The sequence below is a fragment of the Pseudochaenichthys georgianus genome, chromosome 16, assembly GCF_902827115.2.
Source record: "Pseudochaenichthys georgianus chromosome 16, fPseGeo1.2, whole genome shotgun sequence".
NCBI classification, from domain to species: domain Eukaryota; kingdom Metazoa; phylum Chordata; class Actinopteri; order Perciformes; family Channichthyidae; genus Pseudochaenichthys; species Pseudochaenichthys georgianus.
In genome coordinates this window covers 41,192,225-41,210,093 of record NC_047518.2, presented here as the reverse complement: position 1 = coordinate 41,210,093, position 17,869 = coordinate 41,192,225, and the positions used below count along the sequence as shown (strand labels likewise).

The 17,869-nt window shown below is 41.3% G+C and overlaps 1 protein-coding gene across 1 annotated transcript; it reads left to right on the top strand.

The window, feature by feature from the left end:
• Positions 1-238: 238 nt before the first annotated feature.
• Positions 239-15,964, top strand: LOC117460716 (copper-transporting ATPase 2-like). Its single transcript, XM_034102258.2, has 14 exons — positions 239-463; positions 5,720-6,476; positions 8,408-8,641; positions 8,708-8,871; positions 8,957-9,118; positions 9,193-9,266; positions 10,317-10,500; positions 11,190-11,423; positions 11,783-11,874; positions 11,951-12,078; positions 12,745-12,899; positions 13,614-13,727; positions 15,064-15,661; positions 15,777-15,964. The coding sequence occupies exons 1-14, from the start codon at positions 308-310 to the stop codon at positions 15,962-15,964; spliced, it is 3,240 nt and encodes a 1,079-aa protein (XP_033958149.2). The 5' UTR covers positions 239-307.
• Positions 15,965-17,869: the final 1,905 nt, after the last annotated feature.

The window sequence follows — 17,869 nt, the reverse complement described above, 5'->3', positions numbered from 1 at the left end:
ACTTCACACGTTTTTAATAAATTGCACTTTAAGGCCTATTCAATGTGTTCCCGAAGTGTGCAACCGTTCCAAACCGTGTATATGTTCTCTTAGTAGGAGTCGTGCTTTCCCCACAACCTTTCTAACTCCCTCTGATCAAAAACCTCCTACTCAAAGCTGACTACCAAAAAAACGAGGTTTTTTAAGGAGTGCGCGCGGGCTCTGCGCTGCGCTCTTATCTCGCGGCATGGAGCGCGCGTGTTGCGGACTTTTGCCCTGCGACATTGATTGGTGAAGATAAGGTAAACGGAATTAAAGCTGCCCGAACATGTTTTCACCAAAGTCGCCTAAAAGCCTCTCCAAGTATGTCTTCAAGGCACCACAGGGCGCGGGGGAGCAGCTCTGTATGGTGGAGTGTAAACCGGACTGCACCTGTAGTGTCCACGCGGCCGGCAGCACGAGACACTGTACGCCTCTGTGCAAGGTAGGCCTCCGCGAGCGGATATATATCTATAGCTGATGTTCCGATTTATGAGGAAAGTGTTGTTTTTAAAGTGTTGTCAGGACAGAGAACCCTCCGCTGTAGTTTAGGTTAACTTAGTTTCTATGGCAATAGAATGTAAGGGCACTATGGACTGGAGACCCTATCCACTGATGATTCTGTGATGTATGCAAAAGGTCAGAGCTGCACTCACAGCTGTGAAAGGGACTGTAACTAACGTTACACGTGTTGTGTACGTTACTTTTCAATTCTAATAATGTGCCTTTTACTCATTTATATGACAGGGAACTGAGAAAAATTCAGATTTACATTTTGTTAGATTAAACTTGAAGAAAGTTAAAATTATATTTACATATGAATGCATCAGTAATAATCCAGTAACGTAATATATAGCTCTGGAAAAAATGAAGAGACCACTACAAAATGATCAGTTTCTCTGGTTTGACTTTTTATAGGTATTAGTTTGAGTAAACTTATTTTTTATTTGATTCTATAAACTACTGAAAACATTTCTCTGTGTTGTAATTCTACACACACTGGAATGGAATTACTGGCATATATGTAGAGATGCGGTATGTTGTTATATATGGGGCCATTTTTCTGCATTAAAATGTTTTGTTTGCAATGCAGTATTTATTTATTCCGGTCCATGCTTCTAATACTAAAGGGGCGCCTGTGGCTCAGCGGATTAGTGCGCTCTTCTTCAGATCAGGGGAGCACCGGTTCAATCACATGTTAGTCTCATGTGATATAAAGCGTATGAGCACTAACATAATTGCTATATAAATACCATGTATTATTATTATTATTACAAAAGGATCTTCATTTTTTCTCTTTACCATTTCTTGATTAATCAATTGACAGAAAAGTAGTACATTTTTGGAGTACAGTATTTCCCCTCTGAAAAGTGGCATTGGCAAAACGTGGACATCCTCAAGTAAAGTAGAAGTAACATTTTACTGAAATATAATCACTCATTCTTAAATGCGTCTACAGTATTTCTGCTTCACCAAACTATGTTCACTTTTTTTCAAATATGTTGTATTAGTTTAAGCTTTCATAGGTTCAAAAGGGAAATGCCTTGTACACACTGTGTCGTCATGTCAAATAGCTCGCAGCTAGAAACTGCCTAAATCGAATCGGTTACAAACACCTGTGTGTCGCTTCATTTGAGCGTTCTGCATTGGACAAAAGTTGTATTGTGAGGAAGTGAAATGAGAGATTATGCTCATGTATCATCTGGAACATCACGCTCAAGTTGCTGTGGATGAATACACTTATTGTGTGTGTTTTGGACAAAGGCCAGATGAAAGTCATGTAATCATAACTCATCTCAGAACGATTCATGAAGACTTAATCAGGTTCTCCAAAAACACAACCAGACAAAAACAAATGACAAATTAAATAAAAGAGAAGACAAGTGCCTAAACTGTATTTAGATGATCAATGAAAGAAGATTTATAAAAGTCAGAGGCAGGGGCGGCGGGTACTGTAGGCTAGGGAAGGCTAACCCCCTGATCCCACCAGACGCGTCTGGCTGCGCCGCGCTGCGACCTCCTCCTGCGTCATAACCCACCAGGCGCGTTTCAAAACGTTGCGGAAGCGGAGCGTCGTGTGTTGTTGTTGATTTTGGAATATTTCCTGGATATTTGTACTTCTACGAGTAGTAGGCTACGTAGTTAAATGGTTTATGTTTGTGTCTGTTTAAATCGTGTTTATTGTTGTTATTTCCTATTTTGTTGTGTTGTAGACTATAGACACAGTTAATAATAATTGTAATATTCCAGTTATAGACGACATGAATGTTGCTGTATTTTAGTGGTAAAAAAATATGCATTCATCATCATAATTATTGTATATATATATAATGTACAGTGCCTGTAAACCGGAGGAGAACGCTGCAGTATTCTCCTACTTGAAAGACGGTGGTGGGGGGGAGGAGAAGGAGCCGGTTTTGGGTGCACCCGGTGCACCCCCTCAACCAGCAAAGCAGAAAACAAGGTGATTTTCATCACTTCCTGCTTGCGCTACGCCGCGTCAAAAATAGGATTCATCCTATATTTTAGAAATTCCTTGCGGTGAGGAGCTTCTGGCCGCCAGTAAACTGTACTACGAAGCCAGTTCAACAGACCCTGGATATGTTTGAGTTATCTTAACTAACCCTAACAAACGAGATCTTGCTAAGCGGTCCTACAACAGTGGTTATCAACTCTGTAAATCAAGCAAGGGTTTCTTTCTCCAGCTGAGAGCGCATTCATGTGAAAGGGGCGGGGTTAGCTACATTTGACCAATCACAAACAGGGACAAGTGTACTGACAGCGCAGCGTCATACTTCAGTAATGAAAAGTAAACTAATATTAGACAAATATGAGCTTTAACCATCCATGACTTAAACATATAATCCAGGATACAAGCCACAGAGTTGCACCTGCAAGGTGAATATAGAACAACTGGTTAAAAAATAAATAAACTACCGAGTGTTTGAAAGCGTACAACAGTTTTATGATATCACTGCCCCATCTAAGACACGAGTGGATCTGACTTTAGATTACATTTGAGTTGAGTGTTTCGTCAAGCTAATGTGTTGCTTAAAATAATACTTCTGCATACAGTCTGTGACACTGTGAGTGTTGCACGGCCAGATACGGCTCAGCTGACTCAGATCAGGAAATATATGATATATCATGATATTATATGATCGATGATCTGATTGATGATGTGATATGAATGATAAGTGCGACACGTCGGCGTCTTCTCTGCATACGGCAGTTTAAACTGTTTAAACTCCGCACACTGAGCTCTGATTGGTCAGCAGGCGGTGCTTTCACTGAGTTGATCTCTTTTCTATAGACGCCGGAGGCGGGCAGCGTCAGGTAAAAAAAGTTGTTTAGCCTTCCCAGACCTGAGCCTCACGCGCCGCCTATGGTCAGAGGTCCTTTTGACTCCAAATCGAACGACAGTCCATCTGTTGTTTAACGCGCATGAACTGCAATTCTTTGAATCCAATTTAGTTTTGAGGAAAAACGTAATTGCAATTGAATATGAGTTCCTACTTCAACTCATGGCTGACCAACAAACCATAACATGCAGTAATGGCACTAGGACAAAGTTTACAGTGTGGTAAAGATAACACCCCTCACTGCTGCAGAGACATTCGTCATGGAGTTAGATTCTTTATCCGCTGCCTCGTATCACAGAAAGGAGCACATGTGGCCAGATGTGTAGTCACTGCCGTATTCACCATGTTTGGGAGAACATCTGGACAATTTAAAAAGTACACACACACCTCGAGGAATAATTGCTCTTCAGGATTAAGTGCTTTTATATCAATTCAAGAATTAGCACTTTCAATCTTAATACAAATAAATACTACTACTAATAATAATAATAATAATAATACATTTACATAAAGCACCTTTCATGACTAAAAGCAATCCCAAAGTGCTACAAGGGGCATACAATACATACTTAAAAACACATGTTTAATAAAAGGTTTTTTTAAAAGAAAAGTTTTTAGGCCCTTCTTAAAGGAGTGCTAAATGCAATGTAAATGGTTAGAATGCTCTTGTACGACTTAAAGGAACATGTGTGGTAGTATACTTCAGGAAACATGACTTTGAATTCAGAAATAAGTTCTCTTATATTCCGAATCTTTCAGACCCTTACTGCCAACAGTATTGCTTTCAATACACATCACCATTGTTCTAAAACAAAACTGTCTTTCTTCTTTAAATAACAAATCAAGACTTCTGAAGGGTCATTGCTAAACGTTATGAGAGGCATTTATTCAGAAAGGTGAAGCAGCATGAGAGGCAAATTCCATACAAAAATGTACATTTGCTGTTTTCAGTACAGCTGTTAATTTCTCTCTTCAGTCCTGTGAGGTGCGTGAATACTGACTTTAAGCAGAGTCACGTTGGGAGGCTTATTCATGTCATGTGACATCAGCTGCACCTTCTTCTGTTGGACCCCCATTCCGGATTATAACCTATTGGAGCAAGTGGTTTTCTAACCATTTGAATTGAATTTAGCACCTAATCTGGCCCCCTCATTTAAAGTAGATTTGGGGATCTCCTTCAGTATGTAACGGCATGCATACTCAGGTCCTCGGAAGCCTTAAAGAAAGATTCCAGTTCCAGAGAGTGTCCTTGCTCAGTTGATTCACAGGGAGATTACAACTCTTGGTATGACAAATTGTGGTTTTACCCACGAAGCTTAACTCACATGTTATAACTTCCTTGGCACATAAACTCCTAAAGGTGTTAAACGTTTAGCTCACAATGCAAAACAAGTAGTGCGTTGTGGTGAATCCTGAATGCCTGTTCAAATAAAGAATCTATGTTTTTGTATTTATTCATTTTTGCCAGATTTGGCAGATCATTTCATAATTTCTAGGAATAAAATGTGTTAAAAAAGTCAACCATAATAACAGAATGGAAAAAAAGCAATTCAGTAGGCTGTCATATTTGATTCAATCTTAATATGTGTATTAACAAAAATAAATCCAGGTGATGAAGCCATATACAGAATTGGGTCTGATGCGATCTAAGACTCCAAAATAAGTTGATAGTAATTACAAACCTGTTTTCCTTTCCTTTCTTTTTCAAATACTTACTCCCCAACCAGCTCAACAATATAAAGGACGTGACACCAGTTGTTAATCAACATTGGATTTGTTTCTTATTGAGAGCAGGTATTTGAAGTTGGAGGTTTTAAACAAGGTATTTTGACACACTCCCTAAGATGTGAAACATGTTCAGGCCACCTATTATGCAAAATCCACTTTTTCATGTCTTTTATACACAAACATGTCTCTGTGTTCAGAGACTTTGAACGTTTCAGGAAACTGATCCATTTATATAAAAACCTGTCGGAAAATGAGCTGATCAGATTTTGGCTACTTTGTCATGTCATAATGTTTTTGTGGCTTGTGTAACCATTAGCCAATCACCAACCAAGGTAAACCCCGCCCCCCTTATCACCTGAATCTCCTCCGAGAGCACCATTGTGTTCTTTTTAACCAAATATCTTGTGGGGAGTAGCACCTTATTTTAATTAAAAGCTACAGACCCAGGAACCAGGGCTGAAACAGAGAGGATTATGGGACGCTGCAATGATCTGTTTGGTATTTCCAGCCAAACACTTCAGAGACATGTTTTGTATATATATCTGAGAACTATAATATATTGATGAAAAAGAGTGATATAGGGGACCTTTCATTTGTTTCTTATTTTCCAGGAGAATGGCGCTCCCATCGAGCAACAAGGCCTTGATAACTTGGCCTATGAATACGGGAGTCAGAGTGAGCTCTACCAACCGCCCAAAACTGCCTCCAGAGCCACTCTTAAACTCCAGGGACTTTCCCCGGAGAGCCAGACCCAGACCATCGAGAGCAGGATCTGCAGCCTGGATGGAGTTCTTGCTGCCAGCTTGTCTTTAAACAGCGGCTTAGCCAAAGTGGACTATGATGCCTCCGTTATCACAACCAAAGAGATGGCTCTGGAGCTGCAGAGCATGGGATTGAGTGCTGAGTCAGCGGTGCACATTAGGGTGGAGGGGATGCACTGCCAGTCCTGTGTCCAGTCCATCGAGGGACGGATTGGTCCTCTACCTGGGGTCGGACACATCCAGGTGTCCCTTCAAGGCGCCACAGCGCTGATTGTGCATCAACCTATTGTAGTTACACAAGCACAGCTGAGAGGCTGCATTGAGGAGATGGGATTTGGTGCCTCTTTAATATCCCATGATGCATCTGGATATGATACGGGCTGCTGGCAGAGAGACACGCTGGCTGTAGACATCTGGATTGTAGGGATGACTTGCAGCTCATGCGTGCAATCCATAGAAGGGAGGATCTCTGGGGTGACGGGGGTGCGCTCCATCGCCGTGTCACTGAAGGAGGAAAAGGGAACGATAACCTTTGACCCCAGCCTGACGGAGCCGGAGCAGCTCAGGGCCGCTATCGAGGACATGGGCTTTGACGCGTCACTTGAAGGTAGGAGAAATGTCGATTTGTATTTACATTTTGTGGGTTAACCCTAAAGGCTGTTAATACAACTGAATGCTGCCTGATTTTAGTGTGAGTACGGAGGTTTGATTTGTAAAAGAAACGCCTGTCCACGTGTTCAGATCAGGACCATTACATTGTTATTCACATTTGTTTCATAGTTACACGTTTATGCCAATATCTTGAAATTGGCAACTTGAATTGATTCATTGTTTGATTATAAAGAGGAAAAAAGGTTTTAAAAAGTCTTCCTTTGTCCAATTTACACAAACCCTGAGATGTTAATGTTACTATCCCAGAAAGAAAGAAAAAAATATATATATTTTTAACGTTAAATAAATAGTTTTTTAAATAAACAATAGGTCACATCATTTTTTTTTTGAAAATGTAAACTTTTTGAAACAAATAATAATAACAACAGTAAAATACACGTATAAGATAACATCTAAGTAAGACTAAAAACTGATTTATGTATACACAAAAGCCTTTTCTTTTTCTTTTTAATCATCAGTCTTTAAGGAATAATTGGAAATGGTTTTGGAAAGAGTTTTATTTCCTTTCATGCAAGGGATGTTTCTATCATTACCAAAATATAATCCAGTTTCGGATCTCATTTATGTTTATCTGAAAGAGAGTTGTTTTTTGAAACTCAGGTCACATTGAACTCAGCTCAGAAAAGCTCCATAAAAGCACTCTTGTTCTTGTCATTGAAGCTATTGAATCCAGCCAGACCACGACGTCTTGCGCGTGATCATTTCTTTATTCATAACCTCTGATAACCTCTTCATTAAACCTGTAAGTGTAAAGCTTCTGAAAGAAAAGCTAGTAGTAGCATCTGTATGTGTGTGCCAATGTATTCCAGTACACCTTACCTCAGTTTCCCACAGATTACCGTGGAAACCAGACAAGTATGCTCTTGAGTTCTGACATGGAGGGCTCTTACACCGGCCGGGGCTTTCTTGTTGGATTTAATCAAAAAGCTTGCCAAGACGGGGAATGAACTCAGGCTGATTACGAGCAGATTCTTTAATGCTCCTTTCTCATTTCCCGCCAAGGTCGAGTTGGGTTACACGCTTTAGCTCAAAATCAGTGATAGGTGCAACTAACTAAAAGATAACTAAGATAAGTTATCTATTATGTCTTGGTTGGTAATCCTTATTTAGAATAACACGTTTTCTTACATTTCTCTAACATTGAAAAGTGCTTTTATTTAACAATTGTACTATTAAATCTGAAACTGGAAGCAACTACATCTGTCGACTGAGTGAAGTGAAGGAAAGAGTGCAAGGCATCAAATATATGGGTGTAGAAATATAGAGAATCAAAAACATAATCCTGCAATTTGTTAAAGGTCCCCCATTATCCAAAATACACTTCTTCATGTCTTTTCTACATCTCTCTGTGTTAAGAGACTCTGAACAAAGAACTCTCTGTGTCCTGATCCATTTATATAAAAACCTGTCTGACAATCAGCTGATCAGATTTTGGCAACTTTGTGATGTCACAATGTTTTTTGGGTTGTGTAACCATTAGCCAATAGCCAACCAAGGTAACCCCCCCCCCCCCCCACCACCTTATCACCCCAATCTCCTCCTAGAGCACCATGTTTTTTTTAACCAATCACTTCTCAGAGGGGCGTGGCCAGAAGCAGCTCATTAGCATTTAAAGCTACAGACATAGAATCAGCACTTTTGAAACAGGGCTGAACCAGAGGGGAATATGGGATGCTACAATGATCTGTTTGGTGTTTCAACCAAACACTTCAGAGACATGTTTGCATATATATCTGTGACCTGTAATATATTGATGAAAAACAGTATAATAGGAGACCTTTAAGGATACTGAACCACTAAACGGTAAATATCTGTCTATCTACCCTCAAACATGTATCTGCCTCTCATTTTGTTCCTTTCCTGCAGACCCTGCTTCTGCAAAGAGCATCCAGGGTCAGGAAAAGGCCAGGCCAGTTTTCTTTGGACTTTCTCACCTCTCTGACTTAAAAACAACCAATAAGGCTGGAGTCAGCAATGGCGCCGGATCACAGATGGCCTCCAGAAGCGAGATTAAAGTGCAAAAATGCTTCATCTGCGTAATTGGAATGACCTGTGCTTCCTGTGTGGCCAACATTGAGAGGAACCTGCTCAAACAAAAGGGTAAAGACATCAAAGGTGATAAACAACATGCGTTGTTATGTATCTAATGTAATGCTTGACTTGTAGGAATCGTCACGGTGTTGGTGTCACTAATGGCTGGGAAGGCGGAGGTGAAATATGATTCAGAAATCATGAACGCTGCTGCTGTAACTCAGCTCATAGAAGACTTAGGATTTGGTGCCAAGCTGATAGAGGACAATGCAGTAACACACGGGAAACTGGACCTCACTGTGAGTCAACTGAGGAGAGTATCATTCAACATCTTCCTGAAATATCACAAAAAAGTCACGTATTTCAACATTTATTTACTCATAGATAACAGGAATGACATGTGCATCATGTGTGCACAACATTGAGTCCAAGCTCACCTCAACCAAAGGTATCCTCGGGGCCTCCGTGGCCCTCGCAACCAAAAAAGCTCAGATCCAGTTTGACCCGGAAGTGCTCGGAGCCCGAGATATTATCAAGATCATTCAGGTAATTATCTCTTTCAATTTTAAACCTCCTCTCATGTAAATGTATGATGTAACAGATTATATTTCTTATTCCAGAGTCTCGGTTTCGAGGCCAGTCTGGTGAAAGCGGGTTACAAAAACAACCTCGATCACACGGAAGAAATTCGACAGCAAGTATCTGGTTTTAAGTCATTGTCAAGTTGAAATTGCCCAAACTTCTATTAGATGATAAAACTGTCTAGCACCTGAACACCAAATCAGTTGCTTAGGAACAGCTAAATACTTTCCCAATTGTCTCCACTCAAAAAATAAATGCACTGTTAGCGAGGTATTTTAGTGGCACCTTGTATACAAACATATACATATATACCAATACCAATCAATACATCAGATAACTTGGAAAGCGTCATGTGAGATGAATAACTTGACCATGTAACAAACATAGTTTATTTTTGTTAATCCCTCAATAATTACCATCACATTATTTAACATATTTCAGGTTGGCAAATCATTTTGATTAGGAAAGGGGTTCTTAACCTTTTGTAACTCAGAGTCCACCCTCTCTCTTTTCCTCCGTACCCAAATCTCTAAAAACGGGGGTAAAACAGAGCTGATCCAGATTTGCTGCCGATGTGACGTAATATCGGAAATGTGGACCCACGGCCCTATCTGAAACGTATCTGAAATGCGCAACGTTTTGCAAGTAATATGGTCTTTGTTTACATTAGAAAGCAATGCTAACACTCAGAGCTAACCTGTACTGGAGAGAGTATGTGTAAAAAAGCAGGAAATAAAAAGGAAAACCCGCAAGAGAAAAATAATTTGAGCTCCATACTGTTTCAGAAATAATCCTTGATGTGGTTTTGAACATGATATGGCGTTTCATCACGGTAGCATTTAGCTGAGTATCTGCCGGTAGAATTCTGAGCAGGCCTAACTTTTTTTTTAAAACTACGGACCCAGAATCAGCACTTTAGTAACAGGGCTGAAATAGAGGGGCATGAGGCATGGCTTCAATGGGTTATCTGTTTGGTATTTTGAGCAAAACACTTCATAGACATGTTTTTTTTATATATCTGAGACCTATAATATATGCCAACAAATAGTTTAATATGTAATCTTTAAAAAAATGAACTCAACAGAAACCAGGGCAGAGGAAGCAGATAATACACGAGGAAAAGGATTTCTCTTCTCTCCACAAGTGACTCATTTCTCTGCAGGTGGAAGAGCTCCTTCCTGCTCAGCATGGTGTTCGGCCTGCCTGTGATGGGGCTGATGATCTACATGATGGTGATGGACAGCCAGCACCAGGAGCACGGAGGCTCCATGCCCGAGGAGCAGAACCTGCTGCCTGGCCTCTCCCTGCTCAACCTGGCCTTCTTCCTGCTCTGCACTCCTGTACAGGTTAGGGATCTGTTCAAGAGCTTTGGGTTTTATTCTTAGGTGCTTCTTTTCGGCATTAATGACATTGTGATCTCTCACTAAACAAAGACTACGACACCACTGTTGTGCAATAACACTAATGGGCAATATAGTTCAAATGATTATTATAACTGGCTGCCTTCTTAATCAAGAATGTGTACGAAATTCTGTGCAATATAAGATAAGGTAAGATGTACTTTATTGATCCCAAATTTGGAAATGTTTTCGTTGCAGCAATATGTAAAAGATAATACATAATATAAAAGTGGGACATTATTTACATTTAGCTTGCAAGAATGGTATATTAAATTAAATATAAATGTGAAATGTACAGTGAGAAGTTATAAATCCAGTTGGGTGTGGGTGGGGCTATCCATGATTGACAACAGTTTGTTTAGTGTCCTATATAATCCCATATATACTTTTACCTCTATTACCTAGCTTCCACCACACTACATTCTACATGTTACACTTCATTTATTTTATACATACTGCTGCTGTTCCTACTTTTCTACCATATGTGTACTTTGTAATTAAAATATATTTTAATGTTAATTCGTACATGCATGCCCATTGTCTGAAAGTGTTTTATTTTACGTCTCTATCTCCACTTTTTCTGTAACAACGTTGAAACATTTGTAAATCTATTTAATGTGTTTTTTCCCCTGCAGATCTTTGGAGGCAGATACTTCTACATCCAGGCGTATCGCTCGTTAAAACACCGCACAGCCAACATGGACGTGCTAATCGTGTTAGCCACCTCCATCGCCTACCTGTACTCCTGTGTGGTGCTCGTTGTCGCCATGGCTGAGCGAGCAGGCCAGAGCCCCGTCACATTCTTCGACACCCCCCCGATGCTGTTTGTCTTCATCGCTCTGGGCCGATGGCTAGAAAACGTTGCAAAAGTAAAAATCATATATATATTTTTTTTAATTCTCCATTTTCTTTTAGTTTGAACTTAAATGTATTTTTCAAAGGCATACTTCAATGTAAAAGGGTCAGCTAAATGCTATGCAATGTAATGTAAAGGTTTTTTGTCAGTGTAGAATATTGTAATTTAGTATTATATCGTAAAAATATGAACCCAAGAAAATATTCTTAAAAATCTGTCATTTATTGTTGATAAAACTGCTGCGTGTTGAAAGATTTTAAAACTTCAGTATAATTCTGCAACCATAAATACCAGATACAGAAAGAGTTTCTAAGACCAAATTTCCCACAAACCCTTGCTGTTTTATCTGACATGTTGTTTCTCCATTTTTAGAGTAAAACCTCAGAGGCTTTGGCCAAATTAATGTCCCTTCAAGCCACTGATGCCACTGTGGTCACTTTGGGACGGGACCACTCCATCATCAGGTGGGACACTGAAGAGGAAATAAATGAAAATGTAGTCTTAATGCATTTGAACTGTAAGTTGCTGTTTATGCCTCAGCGAGGAGCAGGTGCCGGTGGAGCTGGTTCAGCGGGGGGACATCGTGAAAGTGGCCCCCGGAGGAAAGTTCCCCGTTGATGGGAAAGTGATCGAGGGAAGTTCCATGGCAGATGAGTCCCTGATCACAGGTACGGGTGGTAGGTTTATGTTCTGATGGTGGAGGAATGTATTTACAAATCGCTGCATGTGTGTAGCTTTTAGGAATGGATGCAAGCCTTAATTATCAAGTTTATTATATTGTTTTATTATAAACTCGTAAAAGCAATGCTTTCAACTTGTTAAAGTGTTGGTTTCAGCTTCCTGGTGGTTACTTATGTCAAACAAATGCAGGATTACTTTAGTTGTTGTTATTGTTTGTTTGTGTGTGTTTTTTGTAAATGAAAAAATACATTTGTACATACAATCAGTACATACCACTGTCTCATTTGTATGCATATATTTAGCTTTCCATTTCTAAATGACAAACACTGGTTATGCATTGTCGAAACGCAATAAAAAGATTTTTGATCTGAAACACACGCAGCAAACCTTTCAGCAAAATGAATAGCTTTTGGAGCTTTCTTTTCATGTATAAATACATATGTATAGCAATCCTGCTCCTATTGTTTTAATGTACTGTCAAATCAATAATTGCATTTAAAAATGAACTGATAGTATTTGAATGGATGCATTAGCTGACCACATTTACCTCCGAAGCCATTAGGGACATAAAGTTGGATTCAAAAAAGATTTCATAATAAAGTAAGAAGTTCTGAATTTTTAATGAAGATGTTTACCCCTTGTCTCTCTATCAGGGGAGCCGATGCCGGTCAGTAAGAAGGTCGGCAGTTTGGTGATCGCCGGCTCCATCAATGCTCACGGAGCTCTGCTGGTGGAGGCCACACACGTCGGAGCAGACACAACCCTGTCTCAAATCGTCAAACTGGTGGAAGAGGCCCAAACCTCAAAGGTTAGAGGCAACTATATTTCCAGATTTTCATCAATTCAACTACCAATGAAGTTATTCCAGCTTTTAAAGTGAGTTTTCTTTCAATTCAACCAATTTTACAAAGGAAAACAAAGCACTTGTTGCTTTAACTGTATCACATGAGTCCTTAAAGAGCAACTTGCAGGTTAGAGACCCCAGTGAATACATGTGTAGGAAAATGATGTGTACACTAGATTTTCCCAAGAATATACACTACAGTGACATCTGGCGTCGTTTTTGTAAGACATTTTTACTTCCGCATAAAAAAAGACCACATGCGTGTGACGTCACATCAGGGAGAGCGGCCGGTCTAACGTATTAATAAACATGGATCACAATGCTAGTTTTGATACAGAAGAGGTTGAAAATTAATATTAGCACTCCTCCTTGCCTATCCGAAGATGGCGGCGGCAGGCAAGTCAGGTGTAACAGGAGCTCTCCTTGCATTTTTAACATATGCCTTCATTTTAAACTTCTTAAACACAGGTCCATTCTTAAATCCGAATAATGGGCCCTGCATCTTAGCAGTGCACACAGACAAATTGAAGCACTTTGGGTACGGGAAACACGCTCTGATGCAAACATTTTTTAACAACCGGTGTTTATGTGACCGGTAGTCACTCACGGTAACGCCCACCCAGCCAGTGATTCGCTGTTGGTTGGCGCCTCCATTTCCCTTTCCCCCTATTTAGTTAGACGGAGCCGGAAGGGAAAGGGGTGTGTGCAGCAAGAGGGATCGGCGGAACAGGTGTGTGCAGCAAGAGGGATCGGCGGAGCAGGTGTGTGCAGCAAGAGGGATCGGCGGAGCAGGTGTGTGCAGCAAGAGGGATCGGCGGAGCAACACGCTCATCTGTTAGCAACCAGCAGTTAGGTCGTTTAAAGTCCGTACCGTTTGTCTGATCCACCGTCATCCGTCATCATACCCTTGCTTCACGTTGTGGATTATTGTGTACAAAGCTGAAAGGAGCCGCTCATCTCACAAAACCTTAAAAACCAGGACTGGATTGCTAAAACCGACTGACATTCTCCTGTGGTAATTGACTGTTTTATTTATTTTGAAGGACACCCGGAGTGGAACGTTTTGGATTTAACATTGAACTGTGGGAAAACGAATTGTTTGGGGGGGGGTATTCAAAAATACACTTACTATTTGTGATTATGATTTTGAGTTGTGTCCTTTCTTATATTTTAATGTCATTCAATGTTGGGTGTTTACAGTGAGATGTATACACCTTTGTGCAGATTTACAAAAACTGACTGACTAGCCAAATCTGAAACGTCAGGAGAGAGACCTGACTGGCACCCCAAATAACCTAAATAAGTAAACTGTCACATAAAAAATGGCACCCCAGATGGGACCGAAGATGAAATATCGTTGAATGACAAAGATAAAAGAAAAAAACGAAATAAAAAACCCACCCCTGTGGCTAGTAGACCTATACTTTATTTTTGGGAAAAAGAGAACAAAGGACAACAAAATGGCTGCTTATTCAGAATCCTTGTTGGGGGAAATGGAAGGAGAATTAGTGGTGTCCCCTACATCAAATACAGTACCTTCTCACGAGTCTCCTCCCACAACATATTCACTGTTGGACATGGACCTCACTAGATTCTCAGAGTTGGCTAATCCCTTAACTCCTCAAACTGCTGTAAAAGACAACATCAATGGAAATGGAGGACCTCAACCTGTAACTTCTGCCTTAGAGGAAAATAATTCTGGCTCTAAGATTCAACAGCAGCTTCAGAAAATGATTGAGGACCAACATCACCATCGCCAGGAGCTAAAGGATAACATGGAACAAATGACAAACAAAATCACAACTCATAATGAACAAGTAAACAAAGCCCTGACAGGCCTATTTCATGAAAACAACAAGAAGTTGTTAAACATATGGATAAGCAGTTTGAATATCTGCAAACACAGCTCGATGCATCCATTAGCTGGCGGTTAAATCACTATCATACTGACCTGCTCAAGGATCTTTGTTCTGCTCTCACCCCAATGTCTGTTACCATAACTAACCTACATGAGGAGCTTTCCAAATGCAAGAGAACTATAGATACATTGTCAGAAGAAATGACGGCAGCCAAAGTTAGCACCACCTTTGGCCATGTGAGTGTTCAAACCCACCCTGTGGTTTTACAGGAAGATAAGCCCCTGCCCATTCCAAACCGCCCCAGATTACAATCCACCGTACATCCTGGACAGTCAGAGAACAATTTTGGGTCACCTGGGGAGTCTACCATTCATGAGGAAGTAAAGAGCAGGTTCATGGGAAAGAGTCCTGTTAAACTTCAATTTCCATCATTTGGGAAATTGAATGATACACCTGACCCTCTCCAATATCTGGAAAGGTGTGATGATTTCCTGGCTCTAAATCCGCTCACGGATGAGGAGCTTATTGCCACCCTGCGTAATGTGCTTCACGGGACTGCAAGAGATTGGTGGGATGTTGGCCGCCATAAAATTCACACTTGGAGAGAATTCCATGACCAGTTCCGTGCTGCCTTCCTGTCAGAGGACTATGAGGATGAACTGGCAGAGAGGGTGCGCAATAGAGTTCAGGGAGAGGGTGAAAGCGTCAGAGACTTTGCCTACATGTACCAGTCATTATGCAAGCGCTGGAAACCCAATATTGATGAAGAGGAGATCATAAAATTGATTTTGAAAAACATCAACCCCCAACTGGCCAGTCAGCTGAGAAGTAGCAGAGTCACCTCTGTCGATGGACTTGTCCGCCTTGGTCAGCAACTGGAGAAGGACCGGGAGAACCAGATGCAATATGAACAAAGAAAGAATTTGCTAAGTAAAACACCTCAGCATGTTGCCTCTAAATCTGCTACTATGCCTCCTAACAGAGAAAACCCTGTCCGACCAAGCCAACCTAATCACAACCGACCCCCACAAGTGTTCTGTTGGCGCTGTAAGGGAAGTCATGCCCCAGATTCCTGCCCGCACTGGAACTCTAACAGGGCTACTTCTCAGAAAACCCCATATCAACAACCAAAAACTCCCCATGATGGCCGTGCTACACTTGGGTTCCTAGGACCAACTACTCCTGCAAACTCTTCTTCAATACCACCAGGGGGCACTCTTCCCTGTCAGTTGATGGTTCCATTGCACATTGGTCCATGGATGGGAACTGCAATTCTTGACACCGGTTCATCTTACACCCTGGTAAACGAAAAAATATGGAAAGGAATTAAAGGACAGCAAGATGCGCTCAAACCCTGGACAAGGGGACCCTTGTACTTGGCAGATGGCGAAGCGAGACAGCCTTTAGGATGGAGCGATATGGACCTCACATTAAAGACACAAACAGTTACATTACCTTGTGTCGTCCTGCCTGCTTCCAGTCTTGCTTTCCCTGCAGTGGTCGGGCTTGACTTCATTTTCTTTTCCGGCTTGCAGTTTGATGTATCAGAGAACAGTTACTGGTTTAAGTGCAATAAGAAGCGCCAGTATCAGTTCTTAAAAGAAAGTCAGAGTACAGGCTTTTCACCACAACTCGCCTTCTTCTCTGCTGTGCCTCCTGGAAGCTTGGAACCATGCCCTGACCTCCTACAGGCTGCAACCCTCACTTCTCACCTAGACGATTTCGGAAAAAAACAACTGTTACGTCGACTACAAGCAAACTCTGATGTTTGTACAGAAAAACTTGGAAACACAAATATTCTGACGCACAAAATGTTCCTCACCCACAATATGCCCATCAAACAGAAGGCCTATCGTGTGTCCCCATCCAAACTTCAGGTCATAAAAGACCATGTGGAAGAAATGTTAGAAAAAGACATTATTGAGCCATCTTCCTCTCCATATGCTGCTCCCGTTGTCCTGGTGCCTAAAAAACAGGATAGCAAACCAAGGTTTTGTGTGGACTACAGAAAGATGAATACAGCTACCCACACTGACGCCTATCCCTTACCAAACATCCAGGAAATACTAGAGTCATTGGCTGGATCTGTAGTATTCACTTCCTTGGACCTCAACAGTGGCTACTGGCAAGTTCAAATGGATAAGGATAGCCGAGAAAAAACTGCCTTCATATGCCCTTTTGGCCTGTATCAGTTCAAAGTAATGCCATTTGGACTTAAGAACGCCCCAGCTACTTTCCAACGGCTGATGGAGATAGTACTTCGGGACCTACAGGGAAACACATGCTTTGTATATTTAGATGACATCATCATCTATTCTGACACCTTCGAAAAACACACATCTGATATACAAGCGGTGCTAGACAAACTACGTGAGGCTAATCTTACAGTCAACATGAAAAAGAGTCAGTTTTTTCGAACCTCTCTGAAGTTTCTGGGCCATGTTGTTTCCTCCGTTGGTATTGAAGTTGACCCTGAAAAGACAAAGGCAGTACAGCATTTCCCTGTTCCCCAGAACATCAAGGAACTCCAAAGGGTTCTTGGGATGGCTGGATGGTATCATCGCTTTGTGCCTGGATTCTCACAGTTAACCGAACCACTCAACGCCCTTAAACGGAAAGGAGCCAAGTTCCTCTGGACTTCTCAATGTCAGACTGCTTTTGAGGTTCTAAAAAAACATCTGGTTTCACCGCCAATCCTGGGTCATCCTGACTTTAAACTCCCCTTTATCGTCTATACTGACGCCAGTGATGTCGGTTTGGGGGCAGTCTTGGCTCAACAGACTGGTCTCGGTACAGAGCAGGTCCTGGCTTTTGCCAGCCGAACTTTAAACCAGGCAGAGCGGAACTACTCGACCACAGAGCAAGAATGCCTCGCTGTCGTATGGGCCCTAGAGAAGTGGAGGTACTACTTGGAAGGCAGACACTTTACAGTAGTGACCGATCATTCCTCACTTGTCTGGGTTTTCAAAACGCAAAAAACTAGCACTCGACTTATTCGTTGGGCTCTCCGTCTCCAGGAATTTTCCTTCACTGTGGAGTACCGTAAAGGAAAATACAACACAGTTCCAGATGCGC

Excerpts from the sequence above, each read along its gene's own strand:
- LOC117460716 (XM_034102258.2), top strand. The coding sequence starts at position 308 with ATGTTTTCACCAAAGTCGCCTAAAAGCCTCTCCAAGTATGTCTTCAAG. Across the intron at positions 464-5,719 it reads ACTGTACGCCTCTGTGCAAG|GAGAATGGCGCTCCCATCGA; the intron begins GTAGGCCTCCGC and ends CTTATTTTCCAG. Across the intron at positions 13,728-15,063 it reads AAGAGGGATCGGCGGAGCAG|GAAGATAAGCCCCTGCCCAT; the intron begins GTGTGTGCAGCA and ends GTGGTTTTACAG.